This window comes from Tursiops truncatus, chromosome 8 (assembly GCF_011762595.2).
Source record: "Tursiops truncatus isolate mTurTru1 chromosome 8, mTurTru1.mat.Y, whole genome shotgun sequence".
NCBI classification, from domain to species: Eukaryota; Metazoa; Chordata; class Mammalia; order Artiodactyla; family Delphinidae; genus Tursiops; species Tursiops truncatus.
Window position 1 is genome coordinate 100035957 of NC_047041.1, and position 21427 is coordinate 100057383.

A 21427-nucleotide genomic window follows, 5' to 3' on the forward strand; every position below is an offset into this window, starting at 1 on the left:
TCCTCTGCTCAGGATCTCACCAGGCTGAAATAAAGTGTGATTCTGAAATCACCAGGTGTGAACCAGGGTTGGGATCTCATCTGAGGCTCAGGGTTCTCTTCCGGGCTCACTGATTGTTGGTAGGATTCACTGGAGGTTGAAGGACCGGATCCCTCTTTTCTGGCTGGCTGGCGGTGGGGCGGGGATCGTGCTCAGCACCAGGAGGCTGCCCTCGGATCCTCGTCTTGCAGCCCTCTCGCAACATGGTAGCTTGCTTCTTCAAAGCTGTCAGGAGAATTTCTCTCTAGTCTGCTGCAGGATCTCATATAACTGAAACTTAAACACGAGTGTGACTATCCCATCGTATTTACAGGGTCTGCTCACGCTTGGGGGTAGGAGGAAGTATTATATAAGGCATGTACACCGAGGAGTAAGAGTCTTGGGGCCATCTTAGCATTCTGCCTGCCACAATCCCTACTTCATATGATATGCAGAAATGAACTTAAAATGGAACAGTAAAAACTAAAATCATGAAACTTTTAGAAGAAAGCGTAGGAGAATATCTTCATGACTTGGAGATAGGCAAAGGTTTCTTAAGTCACAGAATGCACTAGCCATAAAATAAAGGATCGGTGAGTTAGACTTCATCAGAAGTAAAACTTGCTCATTAAAAGACACCACTAATAGGCAAGCCATTGACTGGGAGAAAGTACTTAACAAAACGTGACTGATGAGGGACTAGTATCCAGGAAATATTTAAAACTACATTTCTACAATAAAAGTGCCAACAGCACAATAAAAGAAATTGGGCAGAAAAGATTCTGGCACTTACAAAAGATATACAAATAACCAATAATCCAGTGAAAATGTGTTCAACTTCCCAAGTCTTCACATAGTTAAAATCAAAATAAGTTAATCACTACACATCCACCTGAATGGCTAAAATTAAAGACTGACAACAACTAACTCTCAAACTATTGGTAAGAATGCAAAATAGTACAGATATTTTGGAGAAAGGTTGGCCAGTTTCTTAAGAGAACTAAACATGCATGTGTCCCATGACCTGGCAACTCCACTGCAGAGAAATGAAAACATTCATACAAACACTCGTATATGTTCATAGCAGTTTTATTCATCACGGCTCAAAGCTATTCATCGATAAAGGAGTAGATAACCTGTGGTATAGCTAGTTATCTTTTGATACTTGCAGCAAATACGGGTGAATCTCAGAAATTATGAATAGTGGAAGAAGCAGTACAGAAAGGATTCATACTGCATGATTCCATTTATATGAAATCGTAGAACAAGCAAACTATTCTATGTAGGGAAAAGAACCAGAGCAGAGCAGTGGCTACTTCTTGGCGTGTTGTCTGGGAAAGAACATGAGAAAACTTTTTGGGGTGATGATAATGTTCTGTAGTTTGATAGGGTTACATAGGTGTGCGCATGTGTCCAAACTCAGCGAATGTATTGTATATTTTATTGTATGTAAATCTTATATCAAAAGAAAAACAGTAAATATTGAACTTTGTTAATGATATGCAAGCTGAAGATCATTTCCTGATATTTGTTATTTACTTTGAAATATATTTTTAAAAATTGGGCTAGTGGATAAGAGGAACAGATACATAAGTAAGCATAGTAAAACATTAATGATCATGGTGATGGTTACACAACAATGAATGTACTTAACGTCACTGAACTATATACTTGAAAATGGTTTCGATGGTAAATTTTATGTTACGTATATTTACCACAGTAAAAAAATTAAAGTAAGACATTGCTAGTATTGAATAAAAATCTAGGTAGTGATTATATGGGTGTTCACTCTAAACGATTTCTAATGTGCTATATGTTGGGAGGAAGTTAAATCTTGGGGGGAATAAGGCAGAGTGGAGAAATGCTGTCCCAGTTACCGACCAGATTCCCATTTTTTCCGTGAGGGAAACAGTAGAGCTCCCAGGAAAATAGAATGAGATCTCAGAAGTCAAGGGTATGTATATTACCTAATACTTCATTTTTAAAATTTCTTTTGCTTATTACTGGTAAAGATTTTAGAGACTATGAGCTGTTTTTTAGAAGAAAACAATTTTATCACTTATTACGATAGTCTGAAACCATGTCACTTATCTGCCTTACTTAACAAACTGTCAAAGAAGCATACAAGTCCAAGTGCATTGTAACCATAGGAGAAGTGTCATGTTACCAATAACAAGACTAGCATCGGAAGATTGAATTAGAAATAAATGTGTGCAAAGGGCATAAAATCACTTTTTTAAGTTTGGGCTTTCACAGTTATTAGCAATTAACGTGTTTTGTTTAATTTTAGATTGGATCTGGTTATCTTCTGCAGACTTAAGTGTAGACTTTTTTAGTTGGAGAATTAAATAGTTGTGAAACGTGCAAATGACCTAGAAAAAAAAAAAAGGATAGAAAACTAAAGCCAGAGTTTTGTGCCTTTATCCTTTCCATCATGATTCAGCACTGCATTTATTATCTTTATATATTCTTTAGATAACTTAGTTCAAAAGTTCACATATTCAGATCCACCTAGTTATTCTTTTGGGCAAGGGTAGTCAAGGCCATTTTGTCTTCTGTGCTTTTAAAATCTGAAATTGAAAGCAAGTGGGGTTGTTAGGTTATTTTAATGAATGAAAAACTTTTTTCTTGACCGTCTTTGAGAAGAATGCTAGCTTGAAAGGGATTCCTACAAATCTCTTTGGCCTGCTGCCAGGTGCATCCGTGGCCAAAAGCATGTATGTTTGTCTTTGACGGTGACAGTTTTGTATTTTTTCAGTGATCCTTCTGTGCCATTTTGAGTGGAGTGTGTTTGGTAAGCATAAATCTGTAGTAGAGCAGACTATTAACCCATTTCAGCAGCCACAGAATTTGGATCTGAGTTTATAAACACATTATCCACAATGTCTTTTGCAACTCAAAAAGTGGCTTCACTTATTATGAACTATTAATGCAAAAGTAACCAAAGAAAAGAACTAATCAATGTGAAAATGTCTGCATACTTTTCTTTACATGAATAATTATTCATATAAAAAACTGAACTGCCCATTTCCATTTCCCCTTTTATTACTGAACAGTTTCCCTTTTGTGGTCATAAATCCTTTTTTTTTTTTCTTTTAGCTCTTTCAGTTACATTTAAATCTTAGAGATGTATATTTACAAATTTTGTAAAATTAGTGCACAGAAGGTAGAACATGTTGTATGGATCCTTAGTTGGTGATTTATTCTTGAAAATGAAAAAGATGGTAGACTACTAAAGGTTTACCTTGAAATTTCTTGCACATTTATTCCTTTTCAGCATAAGCATTTGAGCAGCCTTTCTTTTCTTCGAGGTGTATACTTGGGAGAGTGAAGTTTGAGAATGGCTTTGGGAATGGTTGAAGTTGTCATGAAACCAAGAGATTTCCCCAGATTTAGGAATGAAAATCAATGGTGCTGCTGTTCTTTGAATTGGCAGGAACCAATTTTTTTCCCTCTGCCTTGAGATTACCTTTGGATGTGTTAGTGCCCTCTTTTGGTGTAAGAACAGTACTGCATCCTTAAATAATAACGGGCAAGAGATAGACATCCTTAAAAGTTTTTAAAATAAAAAGTATGCTTACATTATAGAAGATTTGGAAAATAAAAGGAAGGAAGGAATCAGTCATAATTCTACCAGCAATATAAACACTCTTGGTGAATACATACATTGATTGTCAGATGCTTCATCTGCCATTAGCAAAATAATTAAGGTAACTGAGAAATTATTGACTTTACTTACATAAATTTATACAGAGAAGCTGTATTATATATTGAAATGGATTCTAAGAAATACTTAGTTCAGCACAAGACTTTAAACATGTTGAAACATAATTAGAAACAAGGGTCTTTCAAATGAAAATAAATTTTAGGTCATGTGATAACAATGGTAAAGTTATAACTGAAAAGTAAGGAAAACACTGACTTTGCACTTCTGAGAACTTTTGGCTTTCGTTTTTTTTTCTAGTACCCATTGAACTAGCTTGGGTCAGTACTCAGGACTGTGGAAGAGGCTGGCCAAAGCTACTTCTGTCTCTGTCAGGTAGTGTACTAGAGTGGCGGTTTCTTAGCCCAATCGTTCTCAATTAAGATCTTCTTTTCCTGTGGGTAGATTCAAGGAGGTAGACTTTGTCAGGCCACGGTGTTTGAATGTGGAGGGTCAGGGAGAAGGAGTGGTGAGCCCTGTTTCCGTAACTGTCTTGGGTTACTGCATGGAGGGTAGAATAAATGGGGTTTGAGGTGTTATGAGGTGCTTCTAAGTGATGTCTTCTGTTTCCACCTCCATGTCAAAATCTCCTGAATCTATGCTAGTCCAGCCTGCCCTGTAGGCCCACCTGTCGTCTTGCATTTACCTCCTGGCCCTCTGCCTCCCTCTAACCTTTTACAGGCCATTCTCTTTATTTAATCATAGTGCTGACAGTGCAACTTCTTTTTCATTGGAAATTTTATGTGGAAGCTTGGTATGTAAAATAGATCAAAGGAGCTGATTTGGTTGAAAGGGTCCCTAGTAATCCCCCAATCTTAATTTCTTTTTTTTTTTTTTTTTTTTGCGGTACGCAGGCCTCTCCCGCCACGGAGCACAGGCTCCGGACGCGCAGGCCCAGCAGCCATGGCTCATGGGCCCAGCCGCTCCGCGGCACGTGGGATCCTTCCGGACTGGGGCACGAACCCGCGTCCCCTGCATCAGCAGGCGGACCCCCAACCACTGCGCCACCAGGGAAGGCCCCCAATCTTAATTTCTTAGTATCATAGCAACAAAGAGGAAAGGAAAACAACTTTTAATTCTCTGTAGCAGATTTTAACTTTAGTTCTTCAATTTTCCATTTTAATTGTAGCAGGAATTAGCAGTCAAATGAATAATAATAGCTGACGTTTGTATTACTACCTAATCAATAGTGTTCTGAGTGCTTCTACAGATTAACCCATTTAATGCAGGCAATGTCCCTAAAATCCAGGTACTGTATGATTCCATTTTGCAAATGAGGAACCCAAGGCACAGAGAGGTTAAGTGTCTTGCTCAGAATCACACAGCTAGTAAATAGAAGAGGATGCAAACCCAGGCAGTCTGGAGCAGAGTTTGTTCTTTGCTGTACTGATTCTGAAGCTGGGGATAAAGCAAAAAAAAAACCAAAAAAACTTTATTGAGGTATAATTGCTATGTATACACCCATGAAACTATCACCACAATCAAGATGATGAACATCTCCATCACACAAAAATTTCATTGCTCCCTTTTTTTTTTTTTTTTTTTTTTTTGCGGCACGCGGGCCTCTCACTGTTGTGGCCTCTCCCGTTGCGGAGCACAGGCTCCGGACGCGCAGGCTCAGCGGCCATGGCTCATGGGCCCAGCCGCTCCGCGGCATGTGGGATCTTCCCGGACCAGGGCATGAACCCGTGTCCCCCGCATCGGCAGGCGGACTCTCAATCACTGCGCCACCAGGGAAGCCCTCATTGCTCCCTTTTTAAATCTCTCCCTCCTGTCAGACAACCACGGATCTGCCTGCTGTCACTAGATTGGTTTGCATTTTCTAGAATTTTATATATATGGAATCATAAAATATGTGTACTGTTTTTTTTATCTGGCTTCTTTAACTCAACCTAATTTTTTTGAGATTCATCCATGTTGATGAGTGTATTACTGAGTGGTTTTCCATTGTATGGATATACCGTTTGTTGACAGACATTTGGGTTATTTTCAATTTTTGCTGAATTTTTGATTTTCAGTTTTGCTTATTTATTTTACAGATAAAGCTGCTATGAACATTCATGTCTTTATATGGACACAATGTATTCTTTTCTCGGGTAAATACAAGTGAAATGGCTGGATCATAGGATAGTTGTAGTTAACTTTGTAAGAAACCACCAAATTCTTTTTCCCAAAGTGGTTTGCATTAGTTTATATTCCAGCCGGCCGTGTACGAGAGTTGCGGTTCTTCCATGTCCTCACCAGCATTTGGTATGGTCAGTCTTTTTATGTTGTTTTTGTTTGTTTGTTTGTTTTTGTTTTTTGTTCTTTTGCGGTACGCGGGCCTCTCACTGTTGTGGCCTCTCCCGTTGCGGAGCACAGGCTCCGGATGCGCAGGCTCAGCGGCCATGGCTCACGGGCCCAGCCGCTCCGTGGCATGTGGGATCTTCCCGGACCAGGGCACGAACCCATGTCCCCTGCATCGGCAGGCGGACTCTCAACCACTGCGCCACCAGGGAAGTCCTGGTATGGTCAGTCTTTTAACACTAGACATTGTGCCAGGTACATAGTAGGCTCTCATTGTGGTTTTAATGTGCATTTCCTTAATGACTAATGGTGGTAAGCATCTATTCATGTGTTTACTTGCTATCCATATATCTTCTTTGATGAAAAGTCTGTTCAAATTTGGACTAGTTTTTATTGTGTTTGTTTTTGAGAACGGGTGTGTGTGTGTGTGTGTGTGTGTGTGTGTGTGTGTGTTTATACACATTCTGGATACAAGTTGTTTATCAGATACATTCTTTGCAAATACTTTCTCCAGTCTGTGGCTTATCTTTTTATTCTTTTAACAATGTCCTTCAAAAAGAGCGGAAGTTTTAAATTTTGATGAAATACAGTTTTTCAGTTTTTTCTGTTACGTATCAAATGTTTATTGTTGTATGGAAGAAATTTTTCCCAATTCCAAGGTCGCAGAGATTTTTGTTTGTTTTCTTCTAGTAGTTATATAGTACTGGGTTTACATTTAAGTCTGTGATTCTTGTGTGTTAATTTTTACATGTCATGTGAGGTGTTGATAAAAGTTTGGGGATTTTTGCATATGTATATTCTGTTGTTCTGGCACCATTTGTCGAAGACTCTCATTTCTCCCCTGAATTGACTTTGCCACTTTGTCAAAAAATAGTTTGTCCGTATATGTGTGGGCCTGTTTGTGGACTTTGTATACAGTGTCATTGCTCTGTTGCCTGTCTTTAAACCAATACTACACCATCTTGATAATGGTGGCTTTATATTACCCTTGAAATCAGACAGTGTTAAGTCCTTCAACTTTGTTCTTCTTCACAGTTGTTTTGGCTCTTCTAGGTCCTTCGCATTTCCATAGGAATTTTAAAATCAGTTTGTCTATTTCTATTTTAAAAAGCCTACTGGAATTACTTAGAATTATAGATAAGTTGACACCTTAGCAATTTTGAGTCTTTTAACCCCTGAAAACAATACAGCTTTCCATTAATTTAGGTCTTCATCTGTTTCTCTTAGCAGTATTTTATAGATTACAGTGTACAGGTCTTATACATCTTTTGTTAGATTTATGCCTAAGTATTTCATATTTTCATGCTATTGTAAATGATGTTTTTAGCTCAGTTTCTTATTGGTTAGTACTAATATATGGAAATATAGTTAATTTTATGTCCTGCAACCTTGCTAAAACTTACTACCTTTTTTGTAGATTCTGTCAGATTTTCTACATAGGCAGTCAGGCCATCTGTGAATAATGACAGTTTTACTTCCTTTCCAGTTTGATGCCTTTTAATTTATTGTTCTTGATTTACTGCACTGGCTAAAACCTCTAATACAGTGTTCAATAGAAGTAGTAAGAGAGAATATCCTTGCCTTCTTTCATTAAATATGATGTTAGCTCTACGTTTCTTGTAGATTACCTTTATCAAGTTGAAGAGATTCCCTGCTGTCACCTAGTTTGCTGAGAGGTTTTATCAAAAGGGATATTGGATTTTGTTTTTCTGTGTGTTTTGAGACGATCATATGGTTCTTCTTCTTTAGTTTGTTGATATGATGAATTATATTGACTGATTTATGAATGCTAAGCCAGTCTTGCATTTTTGCAGAAAGACACTTGGTCATTATATACTCTTTTTACATATTGTTGGGTTGCATTTGCTGAATTTTTGTTAAGAATTTTTACATCTATGTCCATGAGCAATATTGGTCTATAGCTTTCTTTTCCTGTAATGTCTTCGTCTAGTTTTGGAATCAGGGTAATGCTGGCCTTATAAAATGTGTTGGTAAACATTACCTTCTCTTCATTATCATGGAAGAATTGTGTAGAATTGCTATTATTTCTTCTTCGGTGTTTGGCAGAATTCCCCTGGAGTTTTCTGAATGGGAAGTATTTTATCTATAAGTTTTGTTTCTGTAATATGGGACTTCTGTAATATGGGACATAGATATGGGACTATTCAGTTTACCTGTTTCTTGAGTGAGCTTTGATAGTCTGTGTCCTCTTCATGTAACATGTCTAGTTTATTGGCATAACATTGATCATAATATTTCCTTATCCTTTTAATGTCTTTAGAATCTGTAGTGATGTCACCTCTCTGATTCCTGATATTGGCAATTTGTGTATTCTTGCAATTTTTTTTGACCAGTCTAGCCAGAGTTTTATCTATTTTATTGATATTCTCAAAGAACCAACTTTGGTTTCATTGTTTTCTCTGTTGTTTTTCTGTTATCTGTTCATTGAGATCTGCTCTGGTTTTTACTCTTTCCTTCCTTCTGTTTACTTGGCGTTCAAGTTGTTCTTTCTCTAGTTTTTTAAGGTTGAAACTGAGATTACTGATTTCTCATCTTTTCTAATATAGGCACTTGGCTGGATCTCACTGGTTTTGATTTTCATTCAGTTCAGAATACTCAGTAATTTCCCTGTTGATTTTTTTCTTTGGTCTGTGAGTTGTTTAGAAGCGTATTTAGTTTATACAAAGTTTAATATTGGTTTTCCCAGTATCTTTCTGTTATTGTTTCTAATGTAATTACGTTATAGTCAGAAAACATGAAAGTGTCTTGAATCCTTTTCAAGACCCAGAATTTAGTGTATCTTGGTAAATGTTCCACATGTATTTGAAAAGAATGTATATTCTGCTGTTACTGTGTGGAGTGTTCTTTCAAATGTCAAGAAGGTCAAATTGGTTAATAGCATTCAAGTCTTAGATTCTTATTGATTTTCTATCTACTTATTCTGCCAGTTATTGAAAGAGGTGTTGAAATCCCTGACTATAGTTGCAGGTTTGTCTGTTTGTTTTTTGTTTTTGTTTTTGTTTTTTTGCGGTACAAGGGCCTCTCACTGTTGTGGCCTCTCCCGTTGCGGAGCACAGGCTCCGGACGCACAGGCTCAGTGGCCATGGCTCACGGGCCCAGCCGCTCCGCGGCATGTGGGATCTTCCTGGACCAGGGCACGAACCCGTGTCCCCTGCATCAGCAGGTGGACTCTCAACCACTGCGCCACCAGGGAAGCCCTGTCTGTTTGTTTTTTTAACACCTTTATTGAGATATAATTCACATACTATACAATTCATCCATTAAAGTGTACAGCTAAATGGTTTTCTGCCATCACCACTATCCAATTTTAGAACATTTAGTCCCCCCACAAAAAAGTGATTGCTAATACCTGTTAGCAATCACTCCCCATTTCCCACCACCACCACCACAACCCTAAACAACCACTCATCTACTTTCTCTCTACAGATTTGCATATTCTAGATGTTTTCTATAAAAGGAATCATACAATATGTGGTCTTTTGTAATCAGCATCTCACACTTGGCTTGATGTTTTCACGTTTTGCCTGTGTTGTAACATGTAGCATCAGAACTTTATTCCTTTTTGTTGACAAGTAATTATTGCATTGAATGGATATACTACATTTTATTTGTCCATTCATCAGTTAATGGGTGTTTAGATTGTTCCCACTTTTTCCCTGTTGTGAATAACGCTTCTGTGAACATTGGCGTACCCAGATTTTTGTGTTGTATGTTTTTATTTCTCTTGGCCATTTGCTTAAGAGTGGAACTCCTGGGTCATATAATAACTCTATGTTTAACTTTTGAGGAACTGCTAAATTGTTTTCCAAAGCGGCTGCACCATTTTTCATTCCCACTAGGAATGCATGAGGTTTCTAATTTCTCCACATCCTTGCCAATATTTGTTATTGTACTTTTTATTATAGCTATTCTAGTGGGTTCACCGTGGTTTTGATTTGCATCTCCCTAATGACTAATGATGTTAAGCCTCTTTTTATGTGCTTACTGGCCATTTGTATATCTTTGGAATGTCTATTTGGGTCCTTTCTCTCTTTTTTTTTTTTTAACATCTTTACTGGAGTCTAATTGCTTTACATTGTTGCGTTGGTTTCTGCTGTATAACAAAGTGCATCAGCTATACGTATACTTACATCCCCGTATCCCCTCCCTCTTGTGTCTTCTCATTTTTATTATGTTTATTTTTTTCATTTAGGCTGTTCTTTTTATTATTGAGTTATAATTCTTTATTCTTATATATATATTGGACACAAATACCTTATCAGATAAGTAATTTGCAAATATATTCTCTCATTCTATGAGGTTTCTTGTCATTTTCTTGGTACTACTTATAGCACAAAGGTTTTTAATTTTGATATAATCCAATTTATCTATTTTTTCTTTTGTCATTTGTGCTTTTGGTATCATATCTGAGGAACCATTGCCTAATCCAAGATCAGAAAGATGTGCTCCTGTGTTTTCTTCTAAGAGTTTTAAGACACTTTCTCAATTTTCTGAAACAACCATTTCATATCTTTTTCTCTCTCCATAAACCATCTTCACCCCCCTGCCCTCTTCCAGCTGATGACCTCAGCTCCCTTTTGTTGAGAAAATAAAAACATTCAGACAGGAGTCCCTCCTCTTCCATTCTTCAGATCCGTGAATGGGCCTGTGTCTGTGTCTCTGCATCCTCTTCCCTACGTTACTCTAACCAGGATCAGTCCCTTCACCTGGCCTCTGGATCTCCATCCCTCCTTTCTCCTGGACTTCACTGCTTCTGCTCCCTATCTTCAGTCTCCCTTGCTTGTGACTGCACAGAAGTGTGCTCTAGTGTTTCCCATATGTTAAACCATCCCTTGGCTCTGAATGTCTCTACTCCCCTTCACAGCCAGGCTTCTTAGGCATCTTCTCTCACACCGCCTCCATGTCCCACCACTGATTCCTCTTCAGCCCCCGCCAGCTGTTCACTGAACAGCTTTGATCAGATCTCCAACTATCTCCATATTACTAAGTCCAGGATCGCTTTTTTCCTTATACAACCTCAGCAGAATTGGTATTCAGCCTCAGCAGAATTGGCCCGTTTCCACATCCTTCTCCACAAAGCACTCCTTTCTCAGCTTCTGTGATGCCGTCCATACTCTCCTAGTTACCCCCTGCTTCCTTGGTTATTTCCTCTGTTTCCTTTCTCCAGTTCCTCTACTTTTACTCAGCTACTAAATATCGGAGTACCTCAGAACTAAGACTGGGCCTTCTTCCCTATCAGTACCACGTAACCTCGTCCATCTCTGTGACTTCCTTTTTTTTTCTGCGTAGTTGGCGGTCCATGACTCTTAATATTATTTGTGTGCTGATGATTTCCGAATGTGTGTCTCCGGCTCAGACGTGTCCTGTTTGCTTCCCCCTGGTAGATCTGCCCCTTCTTTATGGACGTCTCTAGACATCCACCCCCAACTAACATGGCCTATACTCCGCTCTTTCTCATCTCCGTAAATGACACCACATCCATCCGTTTGCTCAGGCCCCAAAACTAGGTCTCACCCATATTTCTTTCCCCCATCACCTCCCATATCCAGTTCATCACCAAGTTCTGTCTGTTCTGCCTCCAAAGTATAGCCTGTCCACTCTGCTCCATCCTAACCTAATCTAAATGACAATCATTTCTTATTTGAAGCCTGGTGTTAGCCTCCTAGGGAGTCTCTCTGCCTGTACTCTTGCCCCATCCCAATCCATTTTCTATACAGCAGTAAAAGTGTTCCTCTTTAAAATATATCATGTTGGGACTTCCCTGGTGGCGCAGTGGTTAAGAATCCTCCTGCCAATGCAGGGGACACGGGTTCAAGCCCTGGTCTGGGAAGATCCCACATGCCGTGGAGCAACTAAGCCCCTGCGCCACAACTACCGAGCCTGTGCTCTAGAGCCCTCGAGCCACAACTGCTGAGCCCGCACGCCTAGAGCCCGAGCCCGTGCTCCACAAAAAGAGAAGCCACCACAATGAGAAGCCCACGCACCGCAAGGAAGAGTAGCTCCCACTCGCCTCAACTAGAGAAAGTCCGTGCACAGCAACGAAGACCCAATGCAGCCAAAAATAAATTAATTAAATTAAAAAATATATATATATATAATGTTATTCCCCTGCTTGGCATTCTTTAGTGACTTCCCATTTCACGTGAGGTAAAGTCCAAGCTCCTTACTTTGCTCTGTGAAAATACTCCATGATCTAGTCCCTGCCAGTCTCTCCAGCCTTATTTCACACCGCTCTCCCCTTCACTCACTACATACCATCTACACTGGCCTTCTGTCCTCCCCTAAGGAATGCCAAAGCCCACCACCACCATCCCCAAGAGCCTGTGCACGTGAATCTTCTAGCCTAGAATACCCTTCCCCTGGCTTTTTTGCATGGCCTGCTGCTTATCCTTCATGTCTCACCTTTAGTGTCAACTCCTCAGAGAGGCTTTTCCTGACGACTCTACCTCTCATCATAGCACAATGGGTTTATATTCTTACAGGCCTCGGTTACAAGTGACATGTATCTTGTTTGTTATTCATTGCTTCTCTTCCCCACTGGAGTGTGAGTAAGGACCTTGTTTGCTTTGTTTACTGTTGTGTTGTATTCCCAGTTCCTAGCACTTGCCTGGCACGCGGTAGCCACTAAATGAAAGCTTACTGAAAGAGAGAAGGATGGGAAACGAAGGAAAGAAAACACGTTAAAAATAAGGAATTTGCTGTTTTAAAAAGTCTTACACTGACGTAGTAAGAGCAGTTGAATAAAAGTAGAAGAGAAGGGCTTCCCTGGTGGCGCAGTGGTCGAGAGTCCGCCTGCCGATGCAGGGGACACGGGTTCGTGCCCCGGTCCGGGAGGATCCCACATGCCGTGGAGCGGCTGGGCCCGTGAGCCATGGCCGCTGAGCCTGCACGTCCGGAGCCTGTGCTCCGCAACGGGAGAGGCCACAGCAGTGAGAGGCCCGCGTACCGCAAAAAAAAAAAAAAAAAAAGTAGAAGAGAAAAAGAACATTTCATGGAATCGAACCATTGCAGCCTCTTGCTGGTTTCCTGGTTATGAAATAAACACTAAACCTAAGTCTAGTGGCTTCACATTTTAAACTCTCGGCACCTGTCTCCTTTCTTGCTTTTCCTACGTGTGTTTCATCCTCCTAACTCTCCCTCAATGTTTGCAGACTATGCCTGTTTCCTTCGTTTGATATTGTGTTCTCAGAATCCTTGGTCCACTGTACTTGCTAGGAGGTAGGTGCAGAAACTTGGCTAGTTTGAGAGGGGTTATCAGAAAACAAATGAAGGTTGTGATTATGCCATCTCTTGGTCATTAGCTTAGTTTAGCTCATGTTTAAGGATTCAGCAGCAGCTATGAAGAGCCTGCTGTGGATAAATAAAGTGACAAGTGCCCTGACGAAAAATAAGGCAGAATGAGGAGATAGATGAGTGTTAGAGAATGAGGAGGAGAGGATGTGAGAAAGGGTGGGCAGCCTCTGAGGCGGTATCCCATGCACCAGGACCTGAATGGGGTGAAATTGTGGGAAGTTGTGGTCAAAGAGCATCCCAGAGGTTTGTTGTATTGAACCATCTTTTCCCAGCTTTCCCTCTGTTATCCCCCTTCTAATCGGGATGTTCCTGCTTCTAGCCCACACCACAATTCTACCGTTGTTTTTAAGGCCGAGCCCAGGGCCTTCCATACTGTTATGCAGCTTGTGTACTGCACACCTACAGGGGGCACCAGTCACATGTGTTCTCACTGTAGGTTTGACTATTTCGTCACGGTTTTCCAGCAGATGGCAGTAAAGTTCACGAGGAAGGATGGCTTCTTCTAATTTGCACAAAGGTAGATTTGCATTTAGGCTAACGTTTTTCTGCCTTTTTCCTTCTCTAATACATTAAGGTCTTTTTCTTTCTAGGCCCAGCCTTATCCTCTAAGTTTTTCTCTTTCTGTCCTTCTTGCAAATATTTCAAACTTAAAGAATTGTAAGCACAGTAAGAAAAACTCCCATATAACCTTTGCTCTAGTTCACCAGTTGTTAACATTTGACCACTTTTGCTTTCACTCCCTCCCTCTCTCTATAGAACATGTTTTTTCCTGAACCATTTAAGAACTGCTTGCAAATGTCCTTCCCCTTTATCCCTAAATATTTTGGAGTATGTTTCCTTCAAACAGAAACTGTTTGGAATTGTTTTGTGTAGCCACAGTATATTTATTGAATTTAGGAAATTCAACATTGATACAGTACTTTTATCAATTATATAGTGTACATTCAATTTTTTTCACTTGTCCCAGCAATGTTCTTTATAGCTGTTTTTACCCCCTTATCCAGTCTATGATCACAGTTTGCATTTATGTGTTGTCAAGTCTCTTTACTCTCCTTTTTTTTTAATGTTAGAGCTTTTTTTTTTTTTTTTTTTTTTTTTTTGCGGTACGCGGGCCTCTCACTGCTGGGGCCCCTCCCGTTGTGGAGCACAGGCTCCGGACGCGCAGGCTCAGCGGCCATGGCTGACAGGCCTAGCCGCTCCGTGGCATGTGGGTGGGATCTTCCCAGACCGGGGCACGAACCCGTGTCCCCTGCATCGGCAGGCGGACTCTGAACCACTGCGCCACCAGGGAAGCCCTCTTTACTCTCCTTTAATCTGAAAAAGTTCTTCAGCTGTTTCTTGTCTTTCGTACCACTGATATTTTTGAAGCATACTGGTCAATTGTTCTGTAGACTTTTCTTAAACTGGTTTTATCTGGTGCTTTCTCATTAGATTCAGGTAATATGGTTTGGCAAGAATACCATTGAAGTGATGTGCCGTTCTCAGTGCATTACATCAAGAGGCACATGGTATCTGTTTGTTCCACTAATAAGCATTCTGTGTTGAAACTGTTCTTGTAGCCATATGAACTGTGACATACATATGTGGATTATAGTTAAAATTTGAGTGTTTACCATGTGCTGTGTACAGTGCTAATAAGCATTCTGCATACATTAGCTTTATATGTTCCTTAAAACAACTCTAAGAAATAGATGTCACTTTCTTCATTTTATAAATGAGAAAACAAAGGTTTAGAAGGGTTAATTAAGGTAACATGGCTAAAAATTACCAGAACTCAAACTCCTGTCTCTCCAATTCCAAAGTCCTTACTCTTCTTTAAAAGCAAAGAGTAGCACAGAAGAAACTTGCATAGGGCTATTAGTGTTGAAGTTAGACTTCACGGATTGAAATTCAAATGTTGTGTCATTGCTAGATTGGAGGTAATTGCTAGCCCTCACACTCGGAGTTTTTGAGGTGTCTTTAAGGGGAAGAACTTAGATTTTTCCAGTTTGGATTTCCCAACCATAAGACCCACTTGCCTGAGACAGTCTTGGTTTATACCTGTTTCCTAAGTTATTAACAGTGTCCCCATTCATTTTCAAAAGTATCATCGTTTAGTAATTATATGGTCCCCTACCCAAAATCCTTCCTTGAGTTCTCTTCAGATCAACATAGAGACTGGTGTTTCATTGTAACCAACGCTAACAGAACTTGGTATGTTTTTATAAGCATGGTTTGCTTAATTTAGTCAACAGCAAGATTTTCCCACAGTTGCTCTACTGAAACATTTAAAGTAAATGATGTTTTACCCCACCGTACTTCAGTAGCCACGACTAAAAAGTCAGTTTCTAAGTTTCTGTAAACCTGTCCAGAAACCAAAGGTACCTTTGGCAGTGTGAATCATCATCCCTGATGTAATTTGATTTTCGTTTATCATTGTCTTCAGGCGGGGGTGCACCTGTAATTGAACGCGAGGGTAATGCTTCTCCAGTGTGCAGGACACAGCCAGGGAGAACAGTCCTAGCCTTGTGGCTCATGGGTGTCCATATAACTTACGATCCGTTTTCCTTTGGCAGTGCACGACTTAATTTTCTGGCGAGATGTGAAGAAGACTGGGTTTGTCTTTGGCACCACACTGATCGTGCTGCTCTCCCTGGCAGCCTTCAGTGTCATCAGCGTGGTTTCTTACCTCATCCTGGCTCTTCTGTCTGTCACCATCAGCTTCAGGGTCTACAAGTCTGTCATCCAAGCTGTACAGAAGTCAGAAGAAGGCCATCCATTCAAGTGAGTTGAAGTATCACAAGTAACACTCTACAATTTAGGGAAGGGATTCACTGAGGCTGGGCAGATCTAAGTGAGACCTGATTAAAAATCAAGAATTATAGGGCCTACTGCAGCCGATCGGTGGCCTGAAGCATCAGCTTGAGACCACCTTGTGAAGTGAACACGTTGGGAGCCAGGGACTTTTCCACAAACTAGAGGCTCACCACAAAGGACTGTCTGAATTCCTGAGCAGGGTCGGTAGGGAAAGCAGAGCATCTAGGACGGCACTCAGATGGGGTCCCAAGTACATGTTTAAGCCGCCACGTAGTTAACTCTTAAAACAGCCTTGAAATCTTGGTGTTGAGGCTGCATTCTTGGCGATACCAGAACTCAGTGTGTTTACTCTTGGTTTTATTACTGATTTCCTTCCTGTCTCTCCTTTAGTTTCCTTAATACCAGGGGCAGGTCTTGATTAAGTCGGGAGGTCATGCATTTCTAGAATCCAGTTGCTAACCTTTCCTACTGTGCTATGACTTTAACAAATGTTTTCCTCACGCTTTTCCTCTTGAAAGTCTTAGACCATAAAAACTTTAACATCAGCAAATGACAGGGTTTTTTTATTTGTTTGTTAGTTTTTAATTTACTTTCAAAATGACAGTTTTTTAAAACCTCTTCTCATGGAAAAAGAAACACTTCTGTGATCTCTCAGAACTCTGACAGAACAGGTGTCTGGCTGCCTCGCTGGTCCTTGTATTTTCTCCTGGTGAGAATAGAAGCGATAATTTAAACGATATATGACATTTAAAAAGTTACTTGCAAATTAGTTTTAACAAACCAACAGTTGTTGGTTGGCGGAGTGGGTAAATTTTACTGTTTTGCCACAAGTTCCAGTGTGCTAGCAGGGCTTTTTTCCCTTTTGCGTGACACCGTTGTGGATTTATAAAATGTGTTTTGCTAAGTTGTATTAATTACAGCATCTAATTTTTATAACTTTTGTATTTGGTAAATATTTTCTTAAAAAATAGGAAAGAAAAACATGTCTGTTACTCTTCTGTTTTTCCCACAAGACTATAGGCTCTTTAAGGCAAAAGCAGTTTTATCTTTCCTGATATCGCTACACCTAGCAGAGGGTCTGGTACTCAGTAGGCGCTCAGCACGTACTGAGCGAATGAACAGATCATGAGCAGATGGTTGTATCTCAATTCTGTAATGCGTCTGGGGACAGAACCCAGGTCTTTTTGGTTTTTTAACAAATATTTTATAATGCCTCCTTTATCATTTTGAAATGAAATTCATAGATAATATACCATACAATATACCATATAATATAATGTTATATAATATACCATTGTATGGTATATTATATAACATATATAACAACATTTTAAAAATTGATCATTATTATGAAGAGTGATAAATAGAAAGCCATTGACAATAAAATAATATGTATTCCAGTCAATATTTAATTGCTTGGACATAACTACACCAAAAAAAAACCCATAATAAAGACTTGCACATACATGTATAATCTCCCTTATAGGTGTGATTTTCTAAAATGATGGGAAAAAATCTTGGTAAGGTTTTAGCGTAAACAAAACACAGTTTTAGACAATTCAGGATATGTTAAAACTGTGGGAAAAAATACTTTGCTTTTATATGTTCTGGGCTCTTGATAAGTATAAATAGGTTCACCTTCATGAATATCCTGTGAGGCAGTAAAAGTTATGCAGGACATAAGGCAGTTCTTTTTTGTGCATGACACTCCCACACTGCAGGCATCTGGCAGCTTTGTCTCTGCCCACTAAATGACAGTGGTGCCCCCACCCCACCCCATGGCAGCAGAAAATGCCTTTGCAGATTTGCTAAAACACACCCTTTGGGGCATTTCACACTCTAAAGAACTTCTGTGCTAACAGAAAGAGATCTTCTCTTGCCATGTCAAATGTGTGACTGTTGTTTCTTCTTCTGGAAGAGCCTACCTGGATGTAGACATCACTCTGTCCTCAGAAGCTTTCCATAATTACGTGAACGCTGCCATGGTGCACATCAACAGGGCCCTGAAACTCATTATTCGTCTCTTTCTGGTGGAAGATCTGGTTGACTCCTTGAAGGTTAGTTGCCTCTACAGCTTTTGGTGGTGAGGCTGAGGAAAATCAGGGACTAGGTTATAATTCAGAGGAAAAGCAGTTAATAGGGTTTTGTCAGACAAAAGCAAATGTATGCTTTTCTCAATCAACCTGTAAAAATGGGGACAGGAGTTAGTAAAGGAGGTACCTCTGCGCCTGGAGAACTAACATCAGAACAAGGCTAATGTATTGATAATTGACAGAAATGCAGTTACAGTCTGTTTGGGGGCCTGAGAGAACTATAGAATTCTCTTATGCACCCTCAAATGTATAGTACAAATGAGGTAACCTTCATTTTGAAATTATTTATGGCATACATCACTAAATTTATGCAGACTCAGTTAGCTAGAGAAGAATGGCATCAATTAACCTGAACTTTGCGTTACGATTATTCCTGCTTAACCCTCTGATGTTGGCCTTCACAGCTGGCTGTCTTCATGTGGCTGATGACCTACGTTGGTGCCGTTTTCAATGGGATCACCCTTCTGATTCTTGGTAAGATGGCAAGGAAAATGTCTCCAGGCTCTATGAAGTAATTGGTAAGAGTAAGAGCAAAGAGATTGTCAGCATTGCTCCAGTCCTTCCACATTGGCCCAGCCTTTAACGTCCATAGAGACCTTGACCTCAGAGGAATCTGTGTTTATGGCCACAGGTTTATTAAATGGTCCTACCTAAAAAGAAATATCCAGACAGCTAGAAATAAAGGAGAGTTGTCTAGATTTGGTTTAAATATGGGGATCTTATTTGTAGAAATCATTTTCATAATTTGGAAATTATTTGTAGTACAAAGAAGGAAGCCTGTGTACCTGTATCTAACTGTCCTTAATTGAGAGCTCTGGCCAGGATTTCTCATATTGAAGAAGATCAGTGTTTCCCTATATTTTATGAGGAAAAATGTTCCTGTTACCTATGTCTTGAGACTTTGTGACCATCTCACATTTACACTTGCCATGTCTCATGATTCTGTCTTATAGCTGAACTGCTCATTTTCAGTGTTCCAGTTGTCTATGAGAAGTACAAGGTAAGCATTTGTCTGTTTCTAATCAGATATGCCAGTTGATGTATGAGTAATTTTAGTTCATTTTTTAGGCATTGAAAGTTCAGAGCAATCCTTTTCTAACCATTTTTACAGTCTAATTTTATAGGTCAGGTGCCTGTAAGAAACTGGTAATAGTGGTTTCCTTTAAGGAGAGAAGCTGAATGTCTAGGAGAGATAAGGGTAGGAAGGGAACTTATACCTTGCTGTGTGCCTTTTGAGGGTTTTTTTTGTTGTTGTTGTTGTTTTTATTTGGTTGCGCTGGGTCTTAGTTGCAGCAGGCGGCCTCCTTAGTTGTGGCATGTGAACTCTTAGTTACGGCATGCATGTGGGATCTAGTTCCCGGACCCAGGGATTGAACCCAGGCCCTCTGCATTGGGAGCGCAGAGTCTTATCCACTGCGCCACCAGGGAAGTCCCCACCTTTTGAGTTTTTATCACATGGATCTGTTCCAAAAAAATAAGCTGAAAAAATGCTTAAGTAGAAGCTGGTGTCTAAAAAGAAACTTAAACTGTTAAGGCTATTGTGGGAATCCATCAGTATGAACAGATGTTTGCATTGTAGAGTGATGTATACAGAGTATACTAGATGCTATGAGGTTATTCTTGATAGATTAAGTCATGCATCAGCAGACTTTTATTCATGGCTTTTTTTTTTTTTTTAATTTATTTACTTTTTAATTTATTTTTGGCTGCGTTGGGTCTTTGTTGCTGCACCCGGGCTTTCTCTAGTTGCGGCAAGTGGGAGCTACTCTTAGTTGCAGTGGCAGTCTTCTCATCGTGGTGGCTTCTCTTGTTGTGGAGCATGGGCTCTAGGCACACAAGCTTCAGTAGTTGAGGCACACGGGCTCAGTAGTTGTGGCTCGCAGGCTCAGTAGCTGTGGCGCACGGGCTTAGTTGCTCTGCAGCATGTGGGACCTTCCCGGACCAGGGCTCGAACCCGTGTCCCCTGCATTGGCAGGTGGATTCTTAACCACTGCGCCACCAGGGAAGCCCTATTCATGGCTTTTTGATATTAAATGAATTAGTCTCACCCAGGAGTAAAAACACATTTCTGATTACAGAATATAGATTAGACACACAGTTTCTAGTATTCAGAAAATGCTATATACTCCAGTGTCTCTGAAGGAAATACCTAGCAAGTACTTTTTAAAACTGAGCACTATTTTCATTTTCCAGAATATTCCATAGTGTTTTTAAAAAATGGTTAAAGTAGACAAAGACAAATTACCTTCAGGAAAATTGTTAATCTGTGTGTTGCCACAACTGAGTTGCTTTTCTTCGTTAAAGGTCCAGATCGATCACTATGTTGGCATCGTCCGCGATCAGACCAAGTCAATTGTTGAAAAGTGAGTATGCTTAGGTCCCACATTTCATCGTGACATGTGCTTCTTTCCCCCAGTTATTTTTAGTCTCCTGTGTAAAATGCTAATGCCAAAGAAAGTAATTTTTACCCAGGGGAAAAAGAAAACCTTGGTTAATAGTTTGATTTTACTAAAAAGTATTTCATCTGCTTCTTTGTAAAGCATGCCTTGTATCTTAGACTAAAAAGGATCAATGGAGTTAGGACCACTCTGCCTTGTTGAACCGGTTTTTAAATGTTCGTGGTTGTCTACTCACCTTCATTTATTTTCACAAATATCAGTTTTATTTTATTTTATTTATTTTTTGGCCATGCCACGCGGCATGTGGCAAATTAGGTAATTAGTTCCCCGACCAGGGATCGAACCCACACACGCTGCAGTGGAAGCGTGGAGTCTTAGCCACTGGACCAAGAGGGAAGTCCCCAGTTTTCACAAATATCAATTTTAAGCCAAACTCTTCCCTCCCTTTTCAGAAATAAAAATTTTAGTAAATCAATGTATTAAAGTTCAAAGCTACCTCTTTTTTCTGAGACTATCAAATCCTTCTGTTTTAACCACTTTAATATTTAAACCAAGTATAAAATGTTGGTAGACATTTTCATGACTCCTTATATCACAGAACTGTTTTTCTTTTTTATTTTCAATTATTTGTAACAAACACTATGGAACCCAGCACTTTGAATTAAAATGTTAATATTTTTCCATATTTTCCATGTTTTCTTCAGATTTTTTTTTTTTTTTTTTTCCTGTACGCGGGCCTCGCACCGTTGTGGCCTCTCCCGTTGCGGAGCACAGGCTCCGGATGCGCAGGCCCAGCGGCCATGGCTCACGGGCCCAGC

The 21427-nt window shown here is 39.9% G+C and overlaps 1 protein-coding gene across 3 annotated transcripts in view; it reads left to right on the forward strand.

Moving 5' to 3' along the window:
* RTN3 (reticulon 3) overlaps positions 1 to 21427 on the forward strand; it is a 62359-nt gene that overhangs the window by 37743 nt on the left and 3189 nt on the right. For 2 of the 3 annotated variants that reach the window (XM_019932625.3, XM_019932626.2), the window contains exons 2-6: positions 15877 to 16084; positions 18036 to 18174; positions 18615 to 18684; positions 19164 to 19210; positions 20515 to 20573. In XM_019932625.3, coding sequence (XP_019788184.1) covers positions 15877 to 16084; positions 18036 to 18174; positions 18615 to 18684; positions 19164 to 19210; positions 20515 to 20573 — 523 coding nt within the window. The other variant, XM_073809099.1, reaches the window with a different exon arrangement.